Consider the following 26,801-nt stretch of genomic DNA (forward strand, 5'->3'; position numbering starts at 1 on the left):
ATCAAAATTCAAAATTCCTTTTGACGCAAGTACAAAGGGAATCTTTCACTTCTAACACGGGAAACGGTCCAGGTAGCCTCCGATTCTCGACTTTCTTTTTCGCGAGCATACATATTTCTATAACATTGACATTATTCTTTAACCTTTTTCCCTGTGAAGCAACAATTTCGAATATTCCAAATAAAATTTACAGAACCCGTATAGTTCTCTAGACTTTCCAAGAATTTAAATTAAAAGCTGAAAAACGCGTTTAAATATGTTTCATTTTTTTATTTAAAGCCTCAAAGTTTTTCGCGGATTTGACAGCATTATACGTCGAAGGGACTTATCAACGGTGACGAAGTGCTCTGGTTAAACTCCCTTGATTTAAAATTCCCCTTCGACCCCTAAATTGAAATATGTTTTCGTGGCGTTATCCAAAAGTTAGGACAGGAGGAGGAAGAAAAAAAAAAGAAAATCGTGATAGGAAGCAATAAACCGCTTGATTCATAATCCAAAACGTTGCTTCCTGAACTTTCATAAATCATTGGACTGAAAGTAAAGGGTCTGCTCGGTATCTACGTTGACACGTACTTTTGCGTGTTGCACCTGGTATCGGGTGACGTCACGGAAGCGATACAAAGAAGTAGTGCCACTTTGCCGAGGGGTTACGCGAATGCAACCGGAATGCGTATCCCGGCCGACGATGCGAACGCGGCGGTCAAGCTTAACCGCTGAACGTACCGTGGTTATAAATTTAAGTACGGCTCTTTGTTTGTACAGTTGAAAGCACTTCCCTCCACCTCTGTTAAATTTAGTTTATTTTGACGGAAGTCCTTTGAATATGCAGAGCGTCTTGTAAGGATAGCGTTAAACTTCAGCAACGTATTCTGCAGCGGATTTGAAGATGACTTTCCCCTCAGCGAGATTTGATTAGATTCCATGCTTCGTGACAACTTTAGAATAATAAGCATCTGAGTAATTCTAAATATCACGTTCAAGACCTCCTTGAAATAAACTGTTTTGCGCAAAGTGAAATATAAATTAGTTTAGTCAGCTTGTCAAAATCGGTCACTTGTGATATTAATTATTTCATTACCCTACAATTTAAATTTCGAACGGAAACAATAAACAATATTTGTATTATATCTGCCCACATTACGTTTCTCGTTTGAATAATTAATAATAATTGACAATACCAAATGTTGCAGTAGATTAAATGTAAATAGATGCCCGAACGTTAAAGCAGTGTAACTTGCGAAATCAGCGCTTCGATATTTCAGCTTCGACCTCTTTATACAGCCTTTGCCGGTTTTTCCTCGGCGCGCATGCAGTCGTTGCATTACTTTTGCAGAAACAAATGTCGCTGTTTCTCTTGTAATAAATATTTTCGGAGTGTGTCGCAACTTGGTATATAAACACGGGTCCTGGTACAATTTTATATCGATGTCTACGCGAGTCTCTCGCGAGCTGAAAGTTCGAACGGCCGTCACCGATCGATTTCGTGTGACTTTACATCGCGGGGCGTAAATTCTGGAAAAAAATATATCGGGCACCGCGAAGACTGCTGACTTGATGTCATAATACCACGAGTCTATATTTGAAAAAGTGTACGCGACGTTTAAGTTTATACCATGGCATTACGGCCCCGGAAACAAGGTATCTTTGAACCAACCGGTTATTTCCATTACAGAAATTCTAGCAACATTATAGAAACGGCTGGAAAAATATTTCGCGGATAAATGTCCGGCGTGGCAAGTCAATACGAGAAAATCCAATACGTGTATGAAATAATAAAACAAATAAATTAATCACGGGTGAGCAAGTTTAGCGGGATCGATGACAAGTATATTATCGCCGGACGGCACGTGCAGTCTGTTTCGAAAGGTCAAGTAAAAATAAAACAATGATGTTAAATTTACGGGAATAATAAAAATCCCGGGCAATCAATTTTGATATATTTCATTAAAACGATAATGTCGAATCAAGCGAGCTTCCTGGAAATTACTTTATACGTAATCGAATTAAAGAATAAAATTATATAGCTTCATCATAGCATTGTTTTAAACTGTGTCGTTTTATATATAAAACAAGTTAGCTGCTTCATTACATTTTTCTTCTTCTTCTTTATTTAACACTGCATTATTTAAAAATAAATGCAGACTTAATGAGTGGCTAAAGAAGAAATGTGATCGATCGGAAATACGTCTCGCACATTTATCTCTGTGATTGTAAGACTTACCGACTAAGTTGCCCTGATAAACGTGGGATACGTCAATATCGTATTGTCTTTCCCCCTTGGATCCCTCGATGATCAGATTGTTGCTAAAAGTGGTCAAGTCTCGCTTCAGTCGAATGTGGAAGTCCTTGCCGTGCGCGCGAAACTTCAACGTCACGGTGCTGTCACGATTGATCGACCTTTTCGCTCTCAGATGGCTTCGATGAACCTCCTCGACGGGATACGACAGCGTTTCGTAGTGGCGGATGTACTCGTTCAGTCGACGAGCTGCAACAAATGTAAATAACAATTGTATTTAAATTTGGCAACGCTTGAAATCCGTCTCCTTAAAATAATTGTTCAATTAAATCCTTTATAATTAAATTAATTGAAATCGAATATAAAAATCTGGCTTTAAAAAAGCTTACAAAAAAAAAAAATAATTACAAATTTATAACGCGTCGCAGATATCGAGTATTTTTTCCCGAATTATAAATACCAGTCATATTTTATTCTACGATGTTTAAAGCGCATCGCGAATAAATAACTGCAGCCGGATGCGCAAAAACTGTCAGGAGCATCCTCCGCGAGACGTTCGTGCAATCAAGCCGATCGAATAATTCAATATCCACAGCGTGGATTTTTCTGCGTTTCTTTGTGCGACTAAGATGGACCTCTATTCGCTTCGGCGAGACGCGGCCCGGCTTGAACCGCGAGATAAAAACTAAATGATTCAATCGATACGCTGTCAATCAGGGGAATCGAGCGTAGAAACTGCCTCCAGCACTTGGGAATTGCGCCGCGTAGCTTATCTCGACTACGTTAACAAGACAAAGTGTCCCGCGGAGGACGACCTGACAGCAATTTCCCTCCCCCTTCGCCCTTTGGGGCTAATATCACTCGTAATTTCCGAAAGCACGACGTAATTTTATATCAGGTAGCCTTCGTCCCGTAAAAAAAAAAGGGGAAAAAAAAAATTCAAAATAATCACGACGCGAGAACGTGCGCTTTTTCTAGTCCTCTGAAATCCTAAATGCTTTCCGCGAGAGATGCGCACTCACGGCAAAGCTCTCAGAACAACGTTCCCTTAGTATATGAATATTATAGAGGGCAAGAATGCACTTTCCTCGTCGCGTCATTTAGCCGATTTCTAAAGCGCACCTCGCGAGCATCTCGCATTATGCTTCACGAGAGCTCCGCCACCTCCGCACTCGCGATAAGTGCAATCGCGCAAATGAGTCAGCCCCGATGCCCAGACGCGTAACTTTTAAAGCTGATCGCGACAAATGGGGCGTGTAATTTACGAAGTTCTTAATGTTCCCGAGCCTATCTGCGAATAACGCTAAATTGCGTCGCGCTAGACGAGGATGTCTGACCTCTCAAGCGGCAAGTTTCGAGCGGTTATGCGAGAACGGATTATTCTTTCCCCGGTGTTTACGTAACGTGCAATTACAAAGCGAGACCATTTCATCACGCCGGAAATTCGATGTCCGTTCGGTATAATTTCTCATTGACGAGGAGTCGCTTCGTACAGCAAAGAAATTTACAGATTCACAGAGCAACGCTTCGTGCGATCGTAGGAAAAAGCAGAGAGGAAATGAAACTGTTTTACGATTGACGTTTTTATCTCGACGCCAGGCGTTTAATCTCATTATGCGCCGTGAAATATTACGCTGCGCCCGGTATCTGAGAAATCATAAAGGTGCTTATACAAGAACGCACTTGTGCATTCGAGAGGCTCTAATTGCGACGTCCTATTAGGCACGGACTGAGAGTGTCATTTCCCTTTCCATTACCTGTTCTACGACATCTATAAAACGTATTTAGCGCTGCAATTTGCGAAACATCAAAAGAAATGCCGGATAATAATGCAGTCGATGTATATTTTACAAGACACTGCGCTTCCGGTCGTAATATCGCGAGTGGGGAAAATTGATTTTTATGAAAGCGGACAGTACTTTATTTAGTTCCGAGCAAGAGGATGTTAAAAAAGAAGACGAGGGAACGTTAAGGCTCTCCGGGTACCATTCTTGGACAGCGGTACCGGGAACAAAGAGAAATTTTACGCGGTAAGCTCGAAATAAGCTGATTGTCCACCCTTGCCTTGGACTCTCTCCTCGTCTTCATCCGCCGGATCAAATAATAGAAGAGGGCTTGAAACCGAGTAGGGAAGGCTTATCAATTATCGTCCCATCTATACACGTTAAAGGAAGCATTTCATCGTTCATTTATTGCCTGCACTCATTTATTATTGGCAACGAGATCGTGTCACGTAATTAATAATAAAACAATTATGATAATTTTTCTGCTCGTCTTTTTTATACGTTTAAGAAAAAAGAAAAAAAAAAATTATTGATTCTATATTAATTACCAACATCACGCGTAATCGCCGGGGGAGTAAAATCATTAGAGAAAACTAATATTTCCAAGCGTATGTGAAACTGATTATTCTTTAATGAAACTTTAACTGGACGCCATCACTTCGTGCCTCCTAACTTTTAACACAACGGTACAATTATCGAACAAACGGCAACGCCATCAAATTCGTCACACAATTTCATAACTTTAATTAAACGAAACGATATTAAGATAATTATAAAACTCTTTTTTCTTTTTTTTCCCCTACGTCGCGATAATTGGGTTTCAAATTAAAATTATATTAAAGTTGACGCAAGAGAAAATCTCTCGCAATCTGTTTACGCGTAATTCGTTAAGCACCGTCGATTTCCAATACTAAACAGTCTCGTAATTATATTACTGAGCAGAATCGTGAGGTTCGTTCATCAAGGTAATAATGAATTTCTGTCTCGCGGCTAAAACCTCGTATATTTCGGCGAATGCCCCATATCAAATAAAAAGAGAACTCGCGCGGGCGACTCGCTTCCACATTTCCATCCGCTCTCGAATGAATAGAAGGATTCGAAACGAAACATGAAAACGTATCGACATCTAAAGCTGCAGGGACGTATATGATGCATGAGACAGACTGCGACGACGTACCTTTTTATGCATTGTAGCGGGAGGTGGATCGATACGCGCTTGTATAACGTTACTAGTTTATCTCAGAGCGTGAAAATTCCGCCGACTGCACGGCACGAAGAAATAAATCAAACGCGCCTGCATCTTTTCGGCGCGAAAAAAAGAAAAATATATATAGGTATACCTTCGCAGCGATGTAACAAACGAGGATATCTCGCGTGCGCAATAAAATATAATAATTCGCGCGTCCTGCGTAACAATGAAACTTAATTCTTCCCTTGCAGTTTATTCTGCTGAGGATACGGAGAGTCGCTTGGCTCAATTAATTAATATCCAGCCGTGCCGAGAGAACGCACACCGTCGAATGCACTTCCGATTCAGACTGCATCTTCCAATCCCTCGCGAACGATCGAATGCCCGATGGACCACGCGGCAAATCCGGACGAACTTATTTCGCGTGTTGCTCGCAACGCGGGACAAAAATTCCGCAATGTGAAAAATAATATAACATTCCTTGTAGCTCAGAAATAAAATGATGCCACGAAATGAAGAATCATTACCGAGCTTCAACGTAATTACGTTCGTCGTTATATTCCTATTCATTTTCAAGAGGATGTAGTAAAAGTTCTATGCAAACTCGGTTTATAAATCGAGAAAATTGAATCAGATCGAAAAATCTTTGTACAGTTTCGTAAATAAAAAATAAAGCTAAAAAAAAATGTATTCTCCATTTTTGCTTATTACGTCAAACCTTGGACATTTCGAATAAGTTGACGAAGAAGATGTCATTCAAACTTGCATAACGACGGAGTTTTATTTGGAAATCCTCGATTTGTTTTCGTGCTTCATTATAAATTTACAAGCTCCTCAAAATAAAACCCGCGCGTTTCTATAATAGCGAGTGACTTCCTTAAGTAATATTTATCGCTTAATCTAAGTTTTAATTATGGTCTAATGAACGCTTCCAATATTCAATCCGATGCGGAAAAAGTAACTTTAGCCGCGGAAAAAACAGTGAAGCCCATTCGGGAATGATAGGGACGTTGGTTTCGCAACAACCTTAATGCCGGATCGAGGAGAAAAAAAAAAAAAAAAAAAAAAAAAAGAGCAATATTCTAAGGAAACGAGAAGGGACGGTATCGGAAAATGAGGCAGCCTATCCTTCATTCTGTCCCGCAATTTTCCGAGCTATGTCTTCGGCCACACCGGTATTCTTTCGCACGAATTGCATCGAAAACTCTTCACGGAGCGGTGTAATATTTGGATACGAAGATGAAAGCGCCTGAGGGCCGAGAAAATGCAAATTGTACATCTACTCAGAGAATTATCCTTTCGTTAACGACATTCTTTCACAGTCCGATAAAACCTGTTTAATTTATTAACATATTTTAAACAGAAAAGAATTCTCTGTATTTCTAAAAAAAAAAAAAAAAAAAAAAAAAAAAAAGAAAAAAAAAATTAGAAGAGCGTACAATTATGCAATATATTACTTTAAGAATTTTCCTTTCTATACATCTTTTCTCAAGTTCGCTTTCATTTCGCGTGTAATTCGGTACAGGATTCCCGATGGTAATAAACGATTGCTAGATCGTCGTGTTCGCTACGCCAGACTAGAATTAAATCTCAAGGTAACGCGTATCAGATGTGGTTATTGAGGCAAACGGGTCAGTGCACGTGCCATTATGCTCTTTGACGTTCTACGAGCGTAAATATCCAGTATGCGGCTCCGTGCCCGCTTTTGCACTATCGCGCGTTTCGGGAGAGCATGTCCTCTCCACGCGTCACTATTAGGGTGAAGTGGAGCACAATCAAACGTCTCTTCCTTTACATGCAAGTGTGTGTTCATACGTCGTGGATTCTACGCGACATTGTATGTGCAACGAGGGGAAGCCGAGTCATTATTGACCCGGGATTGAAACCTCGGTTGCGATCCCGTTCGCTACCGGAGTACCGGGGGATTCTCGCCGATTTGCCACAAGCGCGATCGTACCTTCCGTCTTTCGCTAACGTTCAATCTCGCTAATGAACATCGCGTGCGCCCCGGACGCGACGGATGCGCCCGGATTTCTACGGTACAACGGAACAATAATAGCGAGACACCGGATGCGACGGGAGCGATACTTTTGCGGTCGGTCGGTGCCGCGCTTTTAGATAGACGATAGAAAGCGACCGACGGCAGTTTCCAAGCTGGCCAGATCCGCTTGATCCGCCCGCTCCAGCCCCCGGTTTCGGAAGGATTTCATTTCCGGGCGGCGACATTGCGCCCACATGCAGGAAGGGAAGCGCAGGGTGGGAAAAGTCCTGGCGATTTGAAATACCTCAAAGTGAAATTGCTTCGACATTCTGCCGCAGAATGGAGTATTACCGTGAAATAGCCGCGCAAACCACCATCGTCCACGTTCGACGTACCTCTCTCTCTCTTTCTCTTTCTTTCTTATGCCTTCCTCTCTCGCTTTTTCTGCCATGATCTCTCGTCGTGTTCAGCGCTCGTAACGCAGCAATTAAAATGACCAGCTTTAAACACCGAATAGCGTCCACGTGGCGTCGGGCAATGAAATTAAGCCGACAACGCGTGGAATTCAATTTTCACCTTTTATCGCCGCGTCTTAAGGGATAATATATTTTTAAGCTCACGAGCCCCGAGACCTCTTCCGCGTTCTTAAAGCTGCAGCACGTCGCAATTATTATTTTCGCCGTTTGTGCCAGGAAAAATTGTACAAATAATAATTATTCTTAATTTTTTTTTTTTTTTTTTTCTGATGATAAAAATGATCGATTTACTCGTTAGCGCATTATTTCGAGCTCGATGCTACGAAATATCGCATTGAACGCATTGAAACGTCTAGCTAACTATATCCAGTCCAGATGCCACTTTGAAATGACGAATGACACCGGTTTTTCATCGAGATGGCCGAACAAAAAGCATGAAAAACCCAATTTCCATTCTCTATCGCGGGATAACGCCATAAAAACCGAATAAAGGCCAACGAATTCGAATTTATGCGTCTTCGGTATACTTCCTGCCAAATCGCGTCTGGCGTCGATCTATGGATATGACGTTTTATACCCTTTACTCTTACCGATGCATCACAGAGAGAGAGAGAGAGAGAGAGAGAGAAAGAGAGATAGAGAAAGAGGAAGATAGAGAGACAAAGACAGGGAGAAAACTAGTTTCCGGTTTACTATATGTATTTCACATATACAGGAAACAACGTAGAAAAAGAAGAAAGAGAGGGAGGGTATATCTCGTCACGGACCGATGGATCTCTTGTTGTATGGTTTATGAGCACGTAGGATGGACACATGCCTCGTTCGCGATCAATCTCACGCGCCCGCATGCGCATCGTGTTTACAGAAATAAAAAAGAAAAAGAAAAAAAAAAAAAAAAGAAAAAAAGAAACAGAACAACTTTCCGGCAGCAAGACAAAAAATACAACCGCAGACGGGGGGTGAGGATTCGAGCAAGAAGCACCGACTACGCACCAAGTATATTCCAGTTTAATAATGCTCGTCGAAACGCTAACGATCCCGCTGCTTACACGATAAATTTTAATCAGAACGTGCATTAAGCACAGAGAGAAATCCACAACCCTATTGAATTGAATTTAATTAAGTCCTGCGATACCCGTCGTTCAATCAAACAATTAAAATTGCGTACAAGGTGCAAAATTCGAACGAGATAAATTCAGACGCGGCCCGCCCTCTAAAATTTCAAATAAAATAAATTCTGATAACTAAATAATAATCTCGACGTCTCTCGGGAAATGACACGACAGCGGGAACCGACACGCATAACTCAATTTGCGCGGTGCGCGAAACCTAGTTGTGTACGATCTTCTGATTAACTAACGGAGTATGTAAATTGCACGAGATTGCAATCAACAACGTCAGGAGTAGCCACTTTTCGGATGATAGTCTCAAAGTGGAATGGAACTCGCATCCGAGGTCTTTGGTCCTCGCGGCGCAGAGCGAGAGAGGAGAGCAAAGAGAATCGCTAACGGAACGCCGCGCAAAGTAACGCGACAGTACGGTTGCTCGCGTGTAATTAGGATTATTCCCGAAATAGTTTCGAACAATGCGGCGGACGAGCGAGACCCCGCAAAATTAAACCCAACTCCTAAGCCTGCGAACTTGAGCGTTTTGAAACTTTTAGCCAACCCACCGCGAGCGCCGCGTTTTCCCTCCCTCGCATTTAAATAAAACGATCGCGTGATCGCACCGCGGGGAAACAGGCCGCACCTGTGTCATACATTATAATAGGTATCCGCATTAATGCCGGCGTTAAAGTATGCCTAACACAACAGGCCACTAATTGTTTCTAGCGATTTCGTCGGCACGAAGGATCGCCGCGTGATAAAGCGAAAGTTCCGCGGCGGTGCAACGCCTAACGCGACCCGAATTTGTTTACCTAACTACGCGCTGCATTTCCATCCTACGAAACATTACAGATAACGGCACTATCAACGTCCTCAAAGTTAAACGAAGACAGAGTGCTTTGTAGCCGCAACTTCCCCGGGGCAAGACGGTGATTTATATACTTGTCAGACGATTCTTGAGGATATTCGAGATCACTCCAGCGTCTTGGTAAACACTCATCGATCGAATGTAACAAGCTTATAAAAAGTTCGAGACCTAATTAATGGAACTGGAGAGTTTATAGAGCATGACTACCCATCTCCCGACTGTGCCGTGAATTCACGGCGACGGTATCCCAACGAACGCCGCGTTTATTGCAGAGTTATGTGGCACAACGAAATTTCTTATCTCGTAAGAGAGAAATGCACACACCTTGATAATGTAAAATAAAATATAAGAAAAACGTGAGAAATAAATACTTCGCAAATATTTCTATTAAAAAAAAAAAAAAAAAAAAATTTATTTCTCTTGAAATTAAAAATATGTGTTTTAAAAATTATTAATTGTAATACTAAACAGTTACTATCGAAACCTGGTAGCGTGCACATTTCTCAGATATTTTCAAGCGCAGGTAATCTCCAATCGGTTCGATCGTAAAAACGCTTTCCTGCACAAGTCGGTTATCGTTATTCCCGGTGTATCCGCGATTCAAGAGCGCGCTATCGTAAAAACAACGAGCGGGATGTTTTCGCGAAAGCAGTGCGGCCGCGGCGCGGCGAGGTATCGATACGTATCCGCGCCGTTCGACCGTCGTTAATTCCCATCAGATCCGCCACGGATAAGGGCCTGCCTCGCCTCACCCCGTCTCGCGAGAGCCCTGCGTTATCCACCCTCTCGTTCCAGCTCTCGCCCGGGTTCACCCGTGCCTCTCTTCTAAGTTAACGTCGATGTTTACCGAAGTTCGCCCGGGGGACCAAGGATTTACCACCTCGTGACTCGAGGGGCGAAAATAGGGTTGACTCGGTACACGTTCGATCAGCCCCACGAGGGGACCTCGTGGAATGTCTTTTCTTCTTGCAGCAGCCGCAGCCGCCGCCGCCGCCGCGCGCGTTTCCCCGATCTACGTGTTGATTCCCGTCGTAAGAGGATCTCGTGTAAGTAAAATGGAAGACGATCTCCACCTCTCACCTCTTGCGCTGTGTTGAAATTCGTATCGTCAAGAATTTAACACCGTCGCGTCGGGATAAGGAAGGGATTTGCCCTGAGCGCACGAACTGAGAATTTACGGAAGCGCGAGCGGAGCTTCGAAAAGTAGAACAGGCGATAGTATTTGTCATTATTATATCGCGAAATGCACCGTAATAGAACGACGAACGATTATGAACTTCTCCGGCGAGACGGGCGAGAACGAGAAGCGGTGGCTAGCACGGAGTAGATAAGAAACCGATTCCCCCCAGGAATTTCTTTTCGAGAGATCTCCCTCTTCGCTTACGAATTTTCTTCAGTTAATATTGGCAACGTTATAATTTATTCCGAGTCCACGTTCGGGTTCGATTCATCAAGTTTTCGTTTGCTTGTTAATATCAGTAGGAAATTACGTATAATGCACACATTGAATGTTCGATCGCAACCACTGTTGATTATGCATCGTCAAATTTGAACTATCAACCTGGAAACTGAAGCTGCTCGAAGGAAATCTACCTCTACAATTAATTTAGTTTATCGAAATTAGCGTTACGGTTGGTTCCGCGTAACATAGCACATTTAAAGCAACAATCGCACCGGCGGGGGAGTCACGAGGAATTGAGTTTTAACCTAAAGATTAAATTCGTTTATCCCTGCCATCGAAGTGATCTCGATATCATGTAGAACGGACTCGCATCATCAAACACGACGGATTTGATAGACCGAGCTGGTGTTAACTGGGAGACCGTAACGACGGTGGAGGAGGAATCAATTGACCCAATTTCACGTGCCGACCCTGTCTACCTCCATTATCTAATTTAACTATTTAGCCAACTGTTCGCGCACTCCCTCGATATAAAGGCTCGAGAGGGATAATACTTTCGCGCGAGCGAAACCCGAGAACCGCCGATTAATGCCGCTTCTTTCGCTCGCGACGCCGATCAGTATTAAATCTGCAATCAAATATATAAAGCTGTCGCGTGCTTGTACGTTCGAAGATATCGAGTGGCGGTTTGCGCGGAAAAATTTTCAAGTACGATTAACGAATAAATCTTTTGCTAATTATACATTTTTATAAAAGGTAGAAATAAAGTAAAATAAAAAAAAAGGAGGAGAGCATAATTAATTTACAAATAAATGTACTCAAAAATTATATAACTATACCGGATTTCGTAAGTTTCGGTAAGAGAGTTGCGCGAGTTATGCTTAAACTCTATCGCTGTTTGGCAAGAAGCGCAAAGTATGGCTATAGAAAGGCTTTAATTGAATTAGTTTAGAAACACGAGTTTAACATTAGTCTACTAATTAATGTTACGGTCGAATAAGTGCGAGAAATTTCCCCTTTTTCTCTCATTAATCGCCACCGAGGCGAACAATGTAGCGCAAAACTGTACCTTCGCCTCGTATTTGCGCCAGATATCTCACTTCGTACCATCTGCACAGCATCCAGCTTTCTAATAAATTATTCCAATGATTGCACAGCGTAGGTAACACATAAATAATATATAAAGCGCGTCGCAAAACACTAATAAATTAAATTCAAGCAATAGAAAGAGAACAGAAAAAAAAAATATATATATATATATATCTCGCCGCGCGTGCGTTTAATATCGTTGTTTACGATGCGCTTCGTAATGAAGACACATTCGCGAGACGTTTGTTTTAATGAACTCGCAAACGGCAGATCATTACTGTCGCCACAATTAAAACTCGAAGAATTTATGACGTTTGCGAACGTGTTTCGGCGTATACGGCGAAATATACCTAGGACCGGACAAACTTCAAATGCCCGTCGTAAAAGCCGCGCAGAGAGAAGACAAAAGAGACGTGCATGTCACAAGTAGTGCCCAGTGCACCGGAAGTGCATTCAATTTTCTTGTGCGTGCGCGCCCGACGACGTACATAAAACGAGTCTCAAAGTTACTGGTGCATGCTCCGGCCGGCATACCGATTTCTTCGTGTCGCGGCACACGTATACACGCGGACAAAACCGGCGAACAGAAAGCCACAATGAATTTTCTCTCGAGACAAAAGTGCATAGAGAACCTAAACGTCGACCGCGTTTAACGAAATAAAAAAATAATAAAATAAAAAATAAATAAATAAACGATTAAACGTTTCTCTCTCTTTCTCCTTCTCTTTTTCTCTCTCTCTCTCCGTTTTATATTTTTGTTGTCGCCATTAAATATTCCCGCTTCCAGCAAAATGGGATTTAGCAAAACGAGACGTCCGTAAAATTGCGCTTCAATGATATTACGTTTTCGGAATTTCCAAATATGCGTCCGGTATGACCCACATTTACGCGATACATAATAGCCCCGCCGCCGTTCTGAAATGCTGCCGAAATACAGCGCCGAAGCAATTCATTTACGTTTCACATTTGACAGATAAAAGCTATTCATACCGTATAAAACACTGTATGGAGGAGGCATAATAAACATTAATCATTTTGCTGATGAAGTAGAAGCTTGATTCGTTAACAATTCATTACAGAATTCATCATTAACTCGTTCTAAATCGACCGCGCTTTTATTAAAGTTTCATTAACGTTTTTTTGGAATAATGCGCTATTATAATTTAAAAGAAATCCATGTAAAATAAATTCTTTTTACACTTTTTACATTTGCCTATTTAATTTGTATTTTTTTTTACATATTTTATACTGTTCTTAAATTTTAATAGCGTTTGTCTGTCAGTCAGTTTATTAACCATTTGAAGATTATTTATAAGAGATTAATTTCTTTTGTTTTTTTTTTATCGTCTCGTAATGTACTTTCCGAACAATTTATGCCGTCTTAAAACTGTCTCAAGATTGTTGCGCGACGGGAATTGTTCCCGACTGCAAGTCATCGTCATTGAAACGAATCAAGATTGCGCTCTCATTCGCTCGGCGATAAATAACGTTCCGCCGAGTGCAACTTCGATCGTTCCCACCCTTCCCCTCGTCGTCGATGGTCCTTGCTTCGCTTCGCAAAAACGTGAGATAACATGCGTGCTGTTCTGGCAGAGGCATCGCGACGAGAGACGCACGCAAGATTTATCGCCTTTCACGGCTGCTTCCCTCTCCGCGAACGGCCAGACGGCAACGTGAAAAAGAGAAATAGAGAGAAAAGAGCCCTTTTCCGTTCGCCTCCTCGCAATCGACATAAATCATCGGCAAAGGGGTTTGCGACGTTATTTTAATATTCCTCGTGAATTTTGCGCCGGACGTGTCCGATGTCCCGCGAACGTCATCTCGCGGTAATATCAAGACAAAAAGAAATAATTTAAAAAATCGAATTATTGCTCTCATTTTAATATTGTACATATTCGACGCATCGGTACGTACACGCTTTAATATTTATTGTAGTTGACAGCTAGACCTGGGACTCGATCAAAACGAGGTAAATGCACGCGAAGGACTCCGCCGTGGACGGCGGAATCTGCGCCAGGGAATCGTGTAACCGGAACGCTGTACAGGAATTTATAGCTCGGCTGGTTGCGGGCTCGCTCGACGTCGTCGAGAGGATTAGCGTCGTGCCTCTTGCGAAGCTTCGAGGATTTAATCCCATAATCACGCCGCTGAAAGCGCGAGCATTATTCGTGCATTTTTCCGCTCCCTCGCGGAGAGAGTAAACATACGGGAAACGGCTCGCGGAAGCCACTGGGAAGCCACCGGTGCAAGTCGATGTAAATTGCCGCGCGGACGAAGAAGAGACACGGCGAACTAGTTTCGGACACGGTTCGCGGGACGTCACTTTTGGCTCCCTGAAGAGCTGCCCGGCTCCATCGATTATCCGATATAGCGACGGCAAACAAGCGGGAGCCGTGACGTGATAACGCGAGCAGACGAGGTATAGTTGTCACGATATTGGGAAAACAAGAACGTGCGGGAGAGCAGCTATGCGGCATAAAGAAATAACAAGCATCCAGCGGGGGCGACAACGTAAGAAGGGGGGGAAAAAGCGCACCGGAGAAAAATTACCGGCGCAAAACGGTGCTTGGAAAAAAATAAATAAATAAAAAAATATAAAAAAATTAACTTTCTTCCGGAAATATATGTCCGGGTCGATTTAACTTCATTAAACGGGCCGCGAAAATTGCGGCCCGTATCGTAAAAGCTTACGGTTCGGGGGAGGGAGGCGTACGTATACGTATGTCGGCCGAGCGAATTCAGAAACAGGCATTACTTCCAGTCGTGCCGCGTAACGATACATAACGGCGCCCAGTTTATCGCGCGCGCGTGACTAAAAGTCAAACTTTTATTACGAAAATATTTCGCCATCGCGCGGTGTGACGGACGCACGGCGCGGACGCACGTAGGTACGTGCAACGATTAAATCTGCACCGGCACCGTGGACACTGGGTATCCGGCCATCTGCGGCGTCGCATTCATCACGGGAGAACCGATGCACTCGGCCGCTCGATACGCGAATAACGCCGATTAGCCCTGCGTACGTGTACCGCTCAACAAACGATATTTATTCTGCCGGCTGGGCGTTAATCCGACGGGCATTACTTTTCTTCCCAACGGTAAATCGTCCCGACGCACGTGTGCCGGGTTTATCAGACGTCGCACGTTTTCTTCGTGCTATAAATAGCGCGGCCGAGAAATATCGTAACGTTGACGGTTCGAGTGATAAAGGCACACCTTATAGGTGTGCTAACTGAGCGAACGCTTTAATTCCTTTTTATTTAATTTTTAAATGTGCCACGATTAAGTTTTAATCCCCTTTTACATTTATAAATTATATTCGACGTAAGAAGTGGAACCTAAAAAACGCGAAAAGGTTACTGAATATTAATATAAAATGTTACGGATAAGGCTATTTTAAATTTGCCGTTGTAAGTGAGTCTTTATAATGTCATTTCACACGGTATTGTTTTGTTCAGGTGTACGTTTTTTTTTTCTTATTATTAATTTTTTAATAATGAAAGATTAACCGAAACGAGCTTATTATCGCCGACAGCTGTGAAGGTTCCCACGTTTTTTTTTTTTTTTTTTTCTTTTTCTTTCCGTAATTGTTATTTTTCTATTATTTCGTCTTTTCGTATAACTGTATCTGAACCGCCTGCATTCTTGGCCCTTGTTAACGACTTATTACCTGCAGAAAGCAGCTTTCCGCAAAGGAAATGCAATTATATCGACATCGGCAGAGCAACACGGCGCGAATGTACTTTGAACTCGCAACACCATTAACGTAGACGGTCGATGATCGCATTACTACCTCGCACAATTTTACGTGAAACGCGCGGGACGTAAATTCATTAGCCGATTACAGACAATATGAAACGGAAGCGTCGGCCATCGTTAGACAAGGCCACTCGCACGATCGCATTATTGTCCGGCGAGCCTCATGACGAAACGTTTCCTAACATCGTCGAGCTTGGCGCTCGCTTTCGTTTCCACGAGAAGCCGTTAATTTGCGTAATTATTTTCGAAGAACAAATAACGACGAAGAAAACTTGTGTCTCTAGGGTCGAAACTGCGGCGCCGTGCACTTTGCGCTTTCCGGGTACAAACGCGACCTGTCGTAAGCCCTCCCCGTAAGAGTCGAGAGCCCGTGAGATCGGCAAGCGTTGTGGTTTCGCGCCTTGACGGATTAACGGTTACTTAAACGTAAAGGATCGTTAATTCGCAGCGACGCCGGGCTTGAAAATCGCGCACCTTCCCTCGTTACCGCCGGGGAATTAAGGGACCCAGCGCGCCTGTTCGCACGCAAAGTACTCCTTCTTAACCTTTGAACACCTGGGTGTCCGTACGTGTGCATTCGTGAGCGCGTTCTGCTAATACCAGGAAATGCTCCTCGAGGCTACATTGTCGACGGCGGTGCACTTAGTCCGGCGGATTACTGACGGAAACACGAGAACGCGGGGAAGGAGTTCGCGACCGAAAAATGTAGCCGATTCGATAGATGACGAAAGCTCCGATGGAAGAAACAAAGGCGAAGATTGCAAGCGGTTTTTTTTTTTCTTTTCTTTTTTTTTCCCTGCCAACAATAAATGTAAGCCACCGCGCATTTCCGCTCTAAACAATAAAAGCAAACGGCAGCGTAAAAACCAGAGCAAGCATTCCAGGCAATCGATCGGCACTCGTAAGAAATCTTTCGGCGAACGAACAAAGTTTGCCGCGGGCCTGATGTCACTCGTAAAATTAAGATGAGCGCGATTGCATCTTCGCACTTTTATGACCGAGTACTTTAAATACTGCTTCAAACGACTCGAACACTTTTGTAACGGTTCGTGGCATAAAAAGTTACAAGTCTAAAGAATGCTGTCTTTTTCATAAAAGGGAAAAATTTGCAGAAAAAATTTATTTTATTTTATTTCTTGTAAATTTGAGCTCCGTTCCTCATTACGCCAAGTTACATTCAATCTAACCATCCGAGTTCGTTGACCCTCGCATCGATCAAACAGATTCCACGAGCTACTCACCGCTGATGCAAGATTCCCGTAATAATTTATCAGTTTCCGCGATAAAATGCATAGCAAAAAAAAATTTTGCTTTTCGTCAAACGGCCGAAAAAACAAAATAGCCCGTCGTGCACCTCGTTCCGAATTAAATCAAAGGGGATCCCAAAAACTTTCGGCGATAAGATTCGCTCAACTGCTATCAGTTGACTGCCACGTCGGTCAGTTACGCGATCGCACAGAAACAAAATTTTAAGGAAAACCGATAATTCCGCGGGAAGTGTTACTTTTCACTTCTCTGACAGCTTCAAGCGCCAATCAAACTTTATCGCGCCAAGAAAAGTTACGTGATTACAAGTTCGACGAGCACGTGTGAAACTTTTCACTCTTTGGTTTTCCGCCTGTAAAGGTAGAAAATTACGTGATCGCGACTTTCAGAGGTGCTCCGCGTGAAACGTAAGGATCTTTGACGGAAATGGCATGACCGGCATTATTAGTCGCGGATTACCGCGGTGGTTATCTTAAACGTGGCGCGTAATAGCGAGAAATCGAACGATTTTTCATTTAAAATTCCTCGAAGGCAGGAAATGCGACATTCCCACCCCTGAATAATAAAAAAAATCTTTAAACTCAGTCGCATCAAATTGAAAGCAAAAATAAATGGTTAAATAAAATGAGGGATGTTAACGAGAAATGGATACATAATCATATTATTTGTCTATCTTCGTGGTTTCACGCGTATCTGCATATCAATTTATGGTCGGTGAATTATTTTTTGGTCGTGCTCATTTTCGTTTTACCACCGAAGTGACAGACGGCAAATCAAATTTCCCGATGACGGGATAGCTTTTTAGTTTTTCTTCGTTTTGCATATTGAGATTTTAATTGCTTTTTGACCATCGCTGCATTGATAGCTTTTTCACAAAATAAATCTACGCCTCGCAACCGTGTTGCTCTTATCTCTTTAAAAGCACTAACTTCTAATGCAACGCTTATCGGCCCCGGTAGTTCCCGAGCTATTTGAAACTGCTGAAACTGAACTATGTAATTTATACCTCGTCTATTTCGATCTATGTTGCAATATAAAACAGAGTGGCTCTGCAGCATAAATACAAAATAATGCTTTTAAAATAATACACTTAATAATCGTCACAAAAATATTTAAAAAATATATCTAATCTGCGCGATCTAACCGCTGGCTGCAAAATTAGAATAGCTAAATGAATATCCACTCGGGATGTAATTAAGAATCAAGATTCACTGGCGCGTAATCCGTACGATAATAGAATCGGAATCCCGACAGCAAATTCCAAAATTTTTTGCACATATCGGTCAATGACAAATTAAAAAATGCCTGAAGCCGTCGCGTTCTATATTCTCAATTTTATATCCGTCAACGATGCCCCGGCGAGAAGTAACGGTCGAATAATTGATCATTTTTCTACAATTGGATCACCGTGTCGTCTGTATAATCGCTGTCGGAAGAGTACAATATATCCTACCGAAAAAATATCGAGGTAAACATCGAAATGGCTACGAAGAGAAATCAGAGAGGTGGATTAATTCATCACGCTCGACAGCTACAGAGTCAATTTTCGGCTTTTGGAAGTCGGAGACAGCGGATATAAACGGACGCGCAAAAATGGGAGGGAGTAAAGTGGAATCTATTCGCGGGCATTCGTTGCTACGGGTTACTAGAAGCAAATTTTAATTTTAACACCGACCTTTATACGGTTCTCCACTCCTCCTCCTCTCTTTTTCCCAGTCCCTCACACCTTCCGATAAATGACAATAAACCGGATTTCAAAATACTGGCAGTGATATTCGATCTTTTGCCTCGGTAACGAGGTTCGCGATTCTTTATACGCGATGCCTCCAAATATACCCGCGCAGACAGGCACGCGCAAATACATGTACGAGACGCGATTTATCTCCGGGAATGTATCAACGTTTCCGCGGATCGCCTCGAAATGCGTCGCGCTTCTCGATCGATGCGCGTTTCCTCCCGCGATATCCGGGAGCGAGAAACCCGCGAGGCTGCGAGATCGATATCCGTCCGGCACGTCGGATGCTGCTATCGTGACGCAACCCCCGAGCTGCATCTCGCGCTATTACGTTGTGTCTCGGGTACGACTTCGCTGTCAAATTCCGCGCGCGAGTAGGTGCAGCCCCCACGCACGGTAAAGATTGACGGCGCGAAGCTTCCCGATCTCCTTAGTCACGTGAAATTTGACTACGAGACGTATACCCGCGTCACTATAACGTAACGATGTTGAAACATGAGACGCTGAGCTATCAGACGTGTTTACGCGCCGTCATAGCACGTTGCTGCCACTATATCTGAGATTTATCGCAAGTCGAATCCACGAAGACTTATATTTATGGCGATTTAAATTAACGCGAAGAATGTATTTAAATTCTGATGATCCAGCCGAGCATTTTTTTTTATTTAAATCACCCACCCGAACGTATTTATAATCCTTCATTTCCGATTACAGTTCTAAAATACTTTGCTTTAGCTTAAAAAAAAAAAAAAAAAAAGTCTAGTTACTCATCGCCGTTTCATTCTTAGGTGCTGAACGGGAAACGTACAAGGAAAAGCTGAAAGAGGAATTTACGTAGCAGAGGGAAGCTATGTCAGAAAAAGGCGAGTCGGGAGAGAGACTAAGTGCTAGGAAGCGCGACGACGATAATTTGAGCGGGTCTGTAATGCATTCGCGTTAAGGGTGCTCGCGAGAGTATTATAAATGCGGAGGGAAGTCGGAGGGGGATGAAAAGGGTGCGGCTGCTGGGTAGCAAAACACGATTATGTCTTCTCACGGTCCCCCGAGATGTATCGCTTACCGCCGACTACGGAAACCTCAACTGCCATTCTCCGCAGTCTGGAAAAAGGCACATTCAGCGGAAAACGGCGTGTTTTATTAACATAAAAAAGAAAAAAAAAAAGAAAGAGAGCGGTTCGCGAAATGTTAGAAAATACCCGCGCTCTTTGAAGAAACTCGAGAATAAAATCATGCTCCCGAGACTAATTAAAGTAAATTTATTCTCAGGTAATTGGAGAATGGATTTGAGATTCGACGTGTCAATCACTCTTGTAAAAATACATCAAACTTAATTCATTATGAAGAGAGAAAGGGTTTTGCTGAAATCGCTAATTGTAGCTTTAACAAAGTTTTTGTCATAATAATTCTATATCCAGATCGAATAATGTTTAATTGAGAGATTCTGTCCAGCGTTTGACTTATGTTTCATTTATAATGTACATATAATGTCCTGCACTTTTCCAGCATTTAGTTAAAAATTAGATATCGAATTGTGAAATTTTGATTCCGAAGCGGTTTCGTGACAAGTGAATAACGTCGGGAATTAAATTCTTCTATTATTAAGCTAATGCAAAATTTATTTTCTTGTATCTGTCAAAGTCTATTACATGAAAAAAAAAAAAGAAAAAAAAAAGAAAGAAAGAAGGACAATTTTTTTTTGTCCACCGCTCGATTTAATATTACTGTCTTAGAATATCGCGCATGCTGCACATGTGACGAACTTTACCCGTCGTCTGACTTTACGTATGCGCAATATATGCTACGAGTGACTTAAGGTATCGGCAGTTTCGCGAATACCTCTACGTAAAAGTTGTGGGTCAAGTTATTTATAGCGTAATGGCGGTATAGGAACGCGAGGGTATACAATGTCCCGAGCAGCATGCTAGCGTACACGCGTCTACTCGCCCTCACGGAAGGGATCTATGCTGAGCAAACCGTGAGGAGAATGCTATTCGAGAGAGAGAGCTGAGCAGGCTGCGAGAGCGCCGAGGGTGGCGAACGTACGGAGGTTTACGATGTACTGGAGGGATGAAAGGCGCGTACGGGAATCCCATGGAGCAGTAGATATAAGACCGAAGTAAACTCGCGAACGTGTCGCGCCATTAAAACATGTTCGCAACAAATTCAACACGCCCGTAGTCCTCACGGTTTTTATTTTATGCAGATACGCTCGTTAAATGCGTCCCTATGTGCGCCAGCCGGGATAAAGGAAGCTCCATATTTATATGACTAAACGCTCAATTCCATATTATGAAATAATACGTTACATTATTTATCACTGAATAAAGCTGCCGAGGATGTGTAATTTTACATCCGGAATATATAATAAACGATGCTTAGCTTTTAAACCCCCTTTCGTATAATAATAACTTTTATATAAATTTAATTTAACTGCTGCAGATTTTATATGCCGTACATATTGACGTCTAGTTCGCGTGATTTGCTCTCGTAATTTATAATTCATTATAAAGTGCAGACATATTAAAATACATTTATTCCAATAATTGTGAATAAAATATGTTCGCGGGATAAAAATAAAATGTTAAAATTAGCCAAATGTCATTTTTCACGAATAAACCGAATGCACTTGTCGATAATACTCATCTCCAGATTGATCGGGTTATTTAAAATTTATTACAAATCTACGTCAAACTGCGATTGTTTGCTTAATTTCGACAACGTTCGATTTCATGCCGCGGCACATTACGATGATATGACGAGATGTATTCGATAAGCACGCCGGCGAAAACGAGGATATTTCGTATTGAGAGTTTTGTGGAAAAACATGTATAATATAATGATCACGTTGATGCTAGATAATTACGCGAAATATGTTGCTAAGCGTAAAACGCGGTCGAAAGTTAACCAAAATATCAAACCGTATTTAGGAGAATAAATAAGTAATAATTTAACATGTAACACTGTGCACATGCTGCTAAATATTGCATAGTTCACGACAAAGTGCACGCTGATGTATTTTCGTTTAACTCATTTTCCGCCAAAACAGTCTAAAATAAATTTTGCAATAATGCTAGAAATGATTCTTAATTGACTACAAAGATAGCCAGCGACTCATTACATTAATATAATAACCGAGTATCGTACGTGATCTCTGGCACATATTCCAATAAATGCATAAAGTGTAATTAATTCCTTTTCAAAATAATCACAACACAACTGCTCGAGGTATCCCTGTCGACTACATTATTCCCAGTTATTCCCGCAGTTTATCTGTAATTGCAATTCCGTGTGTCATAACTTATACCCGCGATAACGTAAAAGTTTTTTAAAAAAAAAAAAAAAAGAGAGAGAGAGAGAGAGAGAGAAAGAAAACCGAAGGTATTAATAACCCGAAAGATATTGCTTTGATTATTACGCGGAGTGACATGCGCGCATAATAAAAGTGGAGCAACAATAAAATGCACAATAATTAATGCTGAAATAATAGAGCCATCGAATAAAATTACTACGACGAAACATTTCTCTCGTGCGCGATTTGGGAAACGGTCGAATAAATCGTCGGCGTGCGCCATTTATGATCGAGTGCGAAATAAATTTTATGTGTTTGACGAGCATCATTGTGTATCGTTTAATTTAGCGCCGTTATCGAGGTGCGCGTGTACGCGACTTGGTGGATCTGCGAAATGGAGTGTCCAGTTACGGGAGAGCGTTGCTCGGTATCGAATATTACAGGTCCGCGCGGCAAATTGAACATATCGATTGTAACCGAAGGTATTTCGACACTCGTGTAATATTGTTTCGTTGATTGTAACGATAATCATCACCGATTCACGGAGACAGCGGCGCGGGAAGATTTATAACGGCGTACGGCCGTAAAAATGCTCCTTTAAAATGCGTTCAAATTACCGAAAGTTATCCCCCCGTGTCGTTCACGTGAGCACGCTGCTTCTCGAAACATATATATCACTCGCGCTACGTTTAAGCCCGCGATAACAAATCGGGGGAAATAAAACTCGGACACTGCGCGCGTGTTTTCGTCAATCTGTTCGACGCGATCGCGCGCGCCGTTGCGCGGACGAGCTACGGAAGTCCGGCGGGGTTATAAAATTCGGGGCTTTCGTCGTTTATTACGTATGCAAGGGGTTATCAAAGTCGCAATGAAACGCGATCGCGACGCGATGTCTGTCACGGCCGGGTAGATTCGATCTCGCGATACGCGCGGGTTGGAATAAGTCGTGGCGAGGTGAACGCGCTACGCGGCGCGAGCCGTAGCCACATCGTGGGATCGCCGGGACGAAATAATCGCGCGGGTTTGCGCGCTTCATTTAATTTGACATCGTTATCGATGGCGTTCGGTGGAGGGCCGTGCACATCGTCATACAGCCCGTAGGCACCGTGTCGGCCATTGTAATTTCACGGACACGCTGGCGCGCGCGATCGGCACAGGCGTGTGCACTGGCCTGTGCAAGCAAGCGCACCCGGCGGGGGTGATAACCCCTCTGCGAGTAATCGATAACGTGCGCGCGCGAGGGAGGAACAGGGAGAGAAAGAGCAGAAGAGAGCAAGACGGAGAGGGACCTAGGGAACGAAGAGAGAAGAGAGCGGTGAGGAGGCGATCCGCGCGCATTGCGTGGGTTCGTTAATGTCGATCAGATGTCCGGCTAAAGGACCCTCGGCGCACGCGGGTTGCGGTACACATTTCGGGAATCCGCTTTCCTCAGATACGCATCCGAACGAGAGAATTCCGATTACGGCCCCGGGTTCCCAACAGCGATCTCGCGGGGCCCAACGTGAAACCACTTTGAGTCAGAGAACGATCTGCGGTGAGGACAGACAGTAGTCGCGATGCGAGCGAATTTAAATTGTGCGACACGCGCGTTGAGAAAAGAACGTACGGAGACGAGGCCTCCTTCGACGGAGGCTGGGATGCAGCTCAATTGCGAGCGCGATTTCTCGCTATTAAAATAATAATTATTCGCGATCGATGCAGATTGCATCTCTTGAAAGGAAATTCGGACTCGAGTTGCGTGAGCACGCCGTAGTCTCTACGTCAGCCTTATCTTCGCAGTTATCAACATTAATTTTTTTTTTCTTTTTTTCTTTTCTTTTCCTTTTTTTTTTTTCTTGTTGCACTCTCAAGAGAAATCCATTTAATTCCGTTTCTTGCGACAAAGTCTTAAAAGCCCTTCTTTCTTCGCGCACGTGGATTTTTATCCCGCGCGGAATGTCGGCGTAATCGAACGTAGACGAGAGAGTTAATGGTGGCCACGGCTGGGGAGGCTCGTAAAGGAATTTATCGCGGCTTCGAAAGCACGTCACGTGCAGGGTCGCGTTCGATTTTTCGACAAAAAAAAAAAGAAGAAAAAAAAAAGTAGGGTGCTCCAGAGAGCGAGAACGAGAATGTGGAAAATGGAGGACGAAGGGGAGAAAGAAGAGAGAGAAGCATCCAAGTAGAAACGTAACAAACTCGATACATGAGGCAGCTGGGAGCAATTTACGCTGAGAAAGCAACTGTATCTCCATCGATTCGAAGAAAATCTGGACAGTTACACGTATGTATATATTGCACGAGGGTGCGAAACCCGTGCAGACCTGGTTAGCAACAGTGTGACGCGTGCTGAATTCGATTATGTTGGTTCATTAACCCACCACAATGCACGTGTACCGGCGATAGGTTGACAGCTACCCGCATTCGTTTCTCACGCAAACGTAAGTGGCGCGTACGCGGCATAAATCTTATTAGCACTATGTAAATTAATGCAAATAGCAGGGATATTATATATCCGCGTTCACCTGCTGTTAAATTATAGAGAATTTTAATTAGTCGAATATTCAACGCTGCCGCGGGTCACGGCTAAAAAGCGCAAGTTATGCAATTAAATTCCTGGTTCCGGTAAGAAAACGAAGTGAAAGGAGGCGCGCGATCGCGTCGGGGCAGCTGATATAAATACGCACAATATCGCCGAAAGTTTTCCCGTATAAACCGTGAAATAAAAATGCATCGGTACCCAATTTAACTTCGGAACTGTATGCATACACCGCTTGCGCGACGCAGATCGGTTTTCCCTTGTACGTAAAAATATGTCTAATATCGACGGCGGGCCGGGGCAGGGGAAAATCTTTAAAATAAGCACAAACTCGCTGCCCCAAGGATACGTATTTCAATCGGGCGCTTATTTACGTAAGACTTATTTCGCGGATTTCATTCCTGTCGGAGTAACTTTCGGCTCATCTCCTCCTAGATCTATCCCTTCGAGCTCCGGCAGGTTGCGACCTACTTCGCGCAGAAATTTTCGCCATTCGCATCCCCCTTTTGTCGGCAGCTCATGCAACTCGGTGGAACTTCAATACACTTTTATTGGCCTACTCGAGATAGTTGAACTATGTACTTTAAACCGCCTATATGACGTGCACCACGTACACGTATACATTTCTTCCGGCCGATACCCGATTCTCTTATCGAGCCGCATTACGCGTGTCGCGTCGATTACGTCGTCCCTAATAATAATGTTATTGGCCTCCGTATATTTTTACAACGCGCTTGTGTTCAATTAAAAAAAAAAAAATTGATTCAAGTCCTGTTTTTGTTTTCAGCAAAATATAAATTCCACTTTTAAATTATGTATAATGCTCTTATGCCTTTCACGTTAAATCTATCAGATAGAAATATCCGCTAACTTTAATTAGAACATTTGATTAATTAAAATGGATTTAATCTCCACGTGCGCGCAGAAGATATAAAAAAAAAATAGCGGGAAAGAAGAGAGATTATTGGATTTATATGTATTCATAAAAAGTAAATGACCTGCTGCACTCTTGTTTCGTGTGTGTAATGAAAAACGTAATAAACTCGCAAAAAAAAAAAAAGAAAAATGTAATAACTGTTTAAATTTCGTGATATAAACATCACAATAGCGACGGTCCTTTCTCTGTATAAGTTACACATTAATAATTAACTTTGTAGCTAAAATTGTCGACTCCGTCAAGTCCACGAAATGAAGAAAACTTCTTTTACTTGCATTTTGCCTTCGAAAGGCTCGATTATTACTCGCTAATAGTTGTTTACTTCAGCAAACGGAAAGTAAATAATTAACGTTTTCGAGGCAGGCATTCGACGCAACGCCACTTGGCGCGGCGCTTTAAATCACAGCAATTTCGCGCAAGTGTGTTTCACGAGTTTACGCGAACGCTCGCGCTCTCGGGGAAAATCTGTCTCGGTGGTGCATTTTGCGAAGCTGAAGCAAAAGTACCCCTCCGACCCGCCGCCGTCGGGGGTGCCCTATCCGATAGGCGAGAAGAAGATGACGCTTGGAGGTCTCGGGGCGCGAGGGACGAAGGCGCGGAAGACGTTAAGGTGCGATCGTTGTACAACGATGCAGCATCGTCTTGATAAATGAGAGATGTTATCACAAGAGGGTGAAACGAGAGAGAGTCGGAGTGCGCGACTCTCTCTTGAACAACGAGAGAGAAAGAGCGAAAGGAGAAGAGAGAGAGAGAGAGAGGAAAAGGGCTCCGACGATTGCGCTGCAAGATGCTGCACATTATCGTGCTAGACGCGCGACGGAGCTATGCAAACGACGTTACCGCGTTGTTCGGGCCTCTGCGATGGGTTTTGTATAGCCATGCTTTTCTCAGGACATCAATTTTTAGAAAATTCCCGTGTCACATACGCCCCGTTCCATCCCCCGGTGCACTCGCCCGGCGGATGCTGAATGTAGAAGAATCACTAAAGATTTTTCTCGCGCAGACTAGACGGATCTATCAACGTCGAGAAATATGTGGAATAAAATAATTTCGCAAATTCTGAGCGACATATTCACCGGCAAATTATATGCAAAATCCCTTTATGTATCTAATCTCCTTAACAATTTTTGCGAAAGCTGCGCACTCACGTTTGAACCAATCTAAAT

The 26,801-nt window shown here is 42.9% G+C and overlaps 1 protein-coding gene across 2 annotated transcripts in view; it reads right to left on the bottom strand.

Annotated features, from left to right (window-relative positions):
- The window catches only part of Kuz (zinc-dependent metalloprotease kuz), a 94,245-nt gene that overhangs the window by 14,261 nt on the left and 53,183 nt on the right, over positions 1-26,801 (bottom strand). For both annotated transcript variants that reach the window (XM_070669959.1, XM_070669958.1), the window contains exon 2: positions 2,222-2,485. In XM_070669959.1, coding sequence (XP_070526060.1) covers positions 2,222-2,485 — 264 coding nt within the window. The remainder of the gene's footprint in view (positions 1-2,221; positions 2,486-26,801) is intronic.

This window comes from Cardiocondyla obscurior, linkage group LG20 (genome assembly GCF_019399895.1).
Source record: "Cardiocondyla obscurior isolate alpha-2009 linkage group LG20, Cobs3.1, whole genome shotgun sequence".
Lineage (NCBI taxonomy): Eukaryota > Metazoa > Arthropoda > Insecta > Hymenoptera > Formicidae > Cardiocondyla > Cardiocondyla obscurior.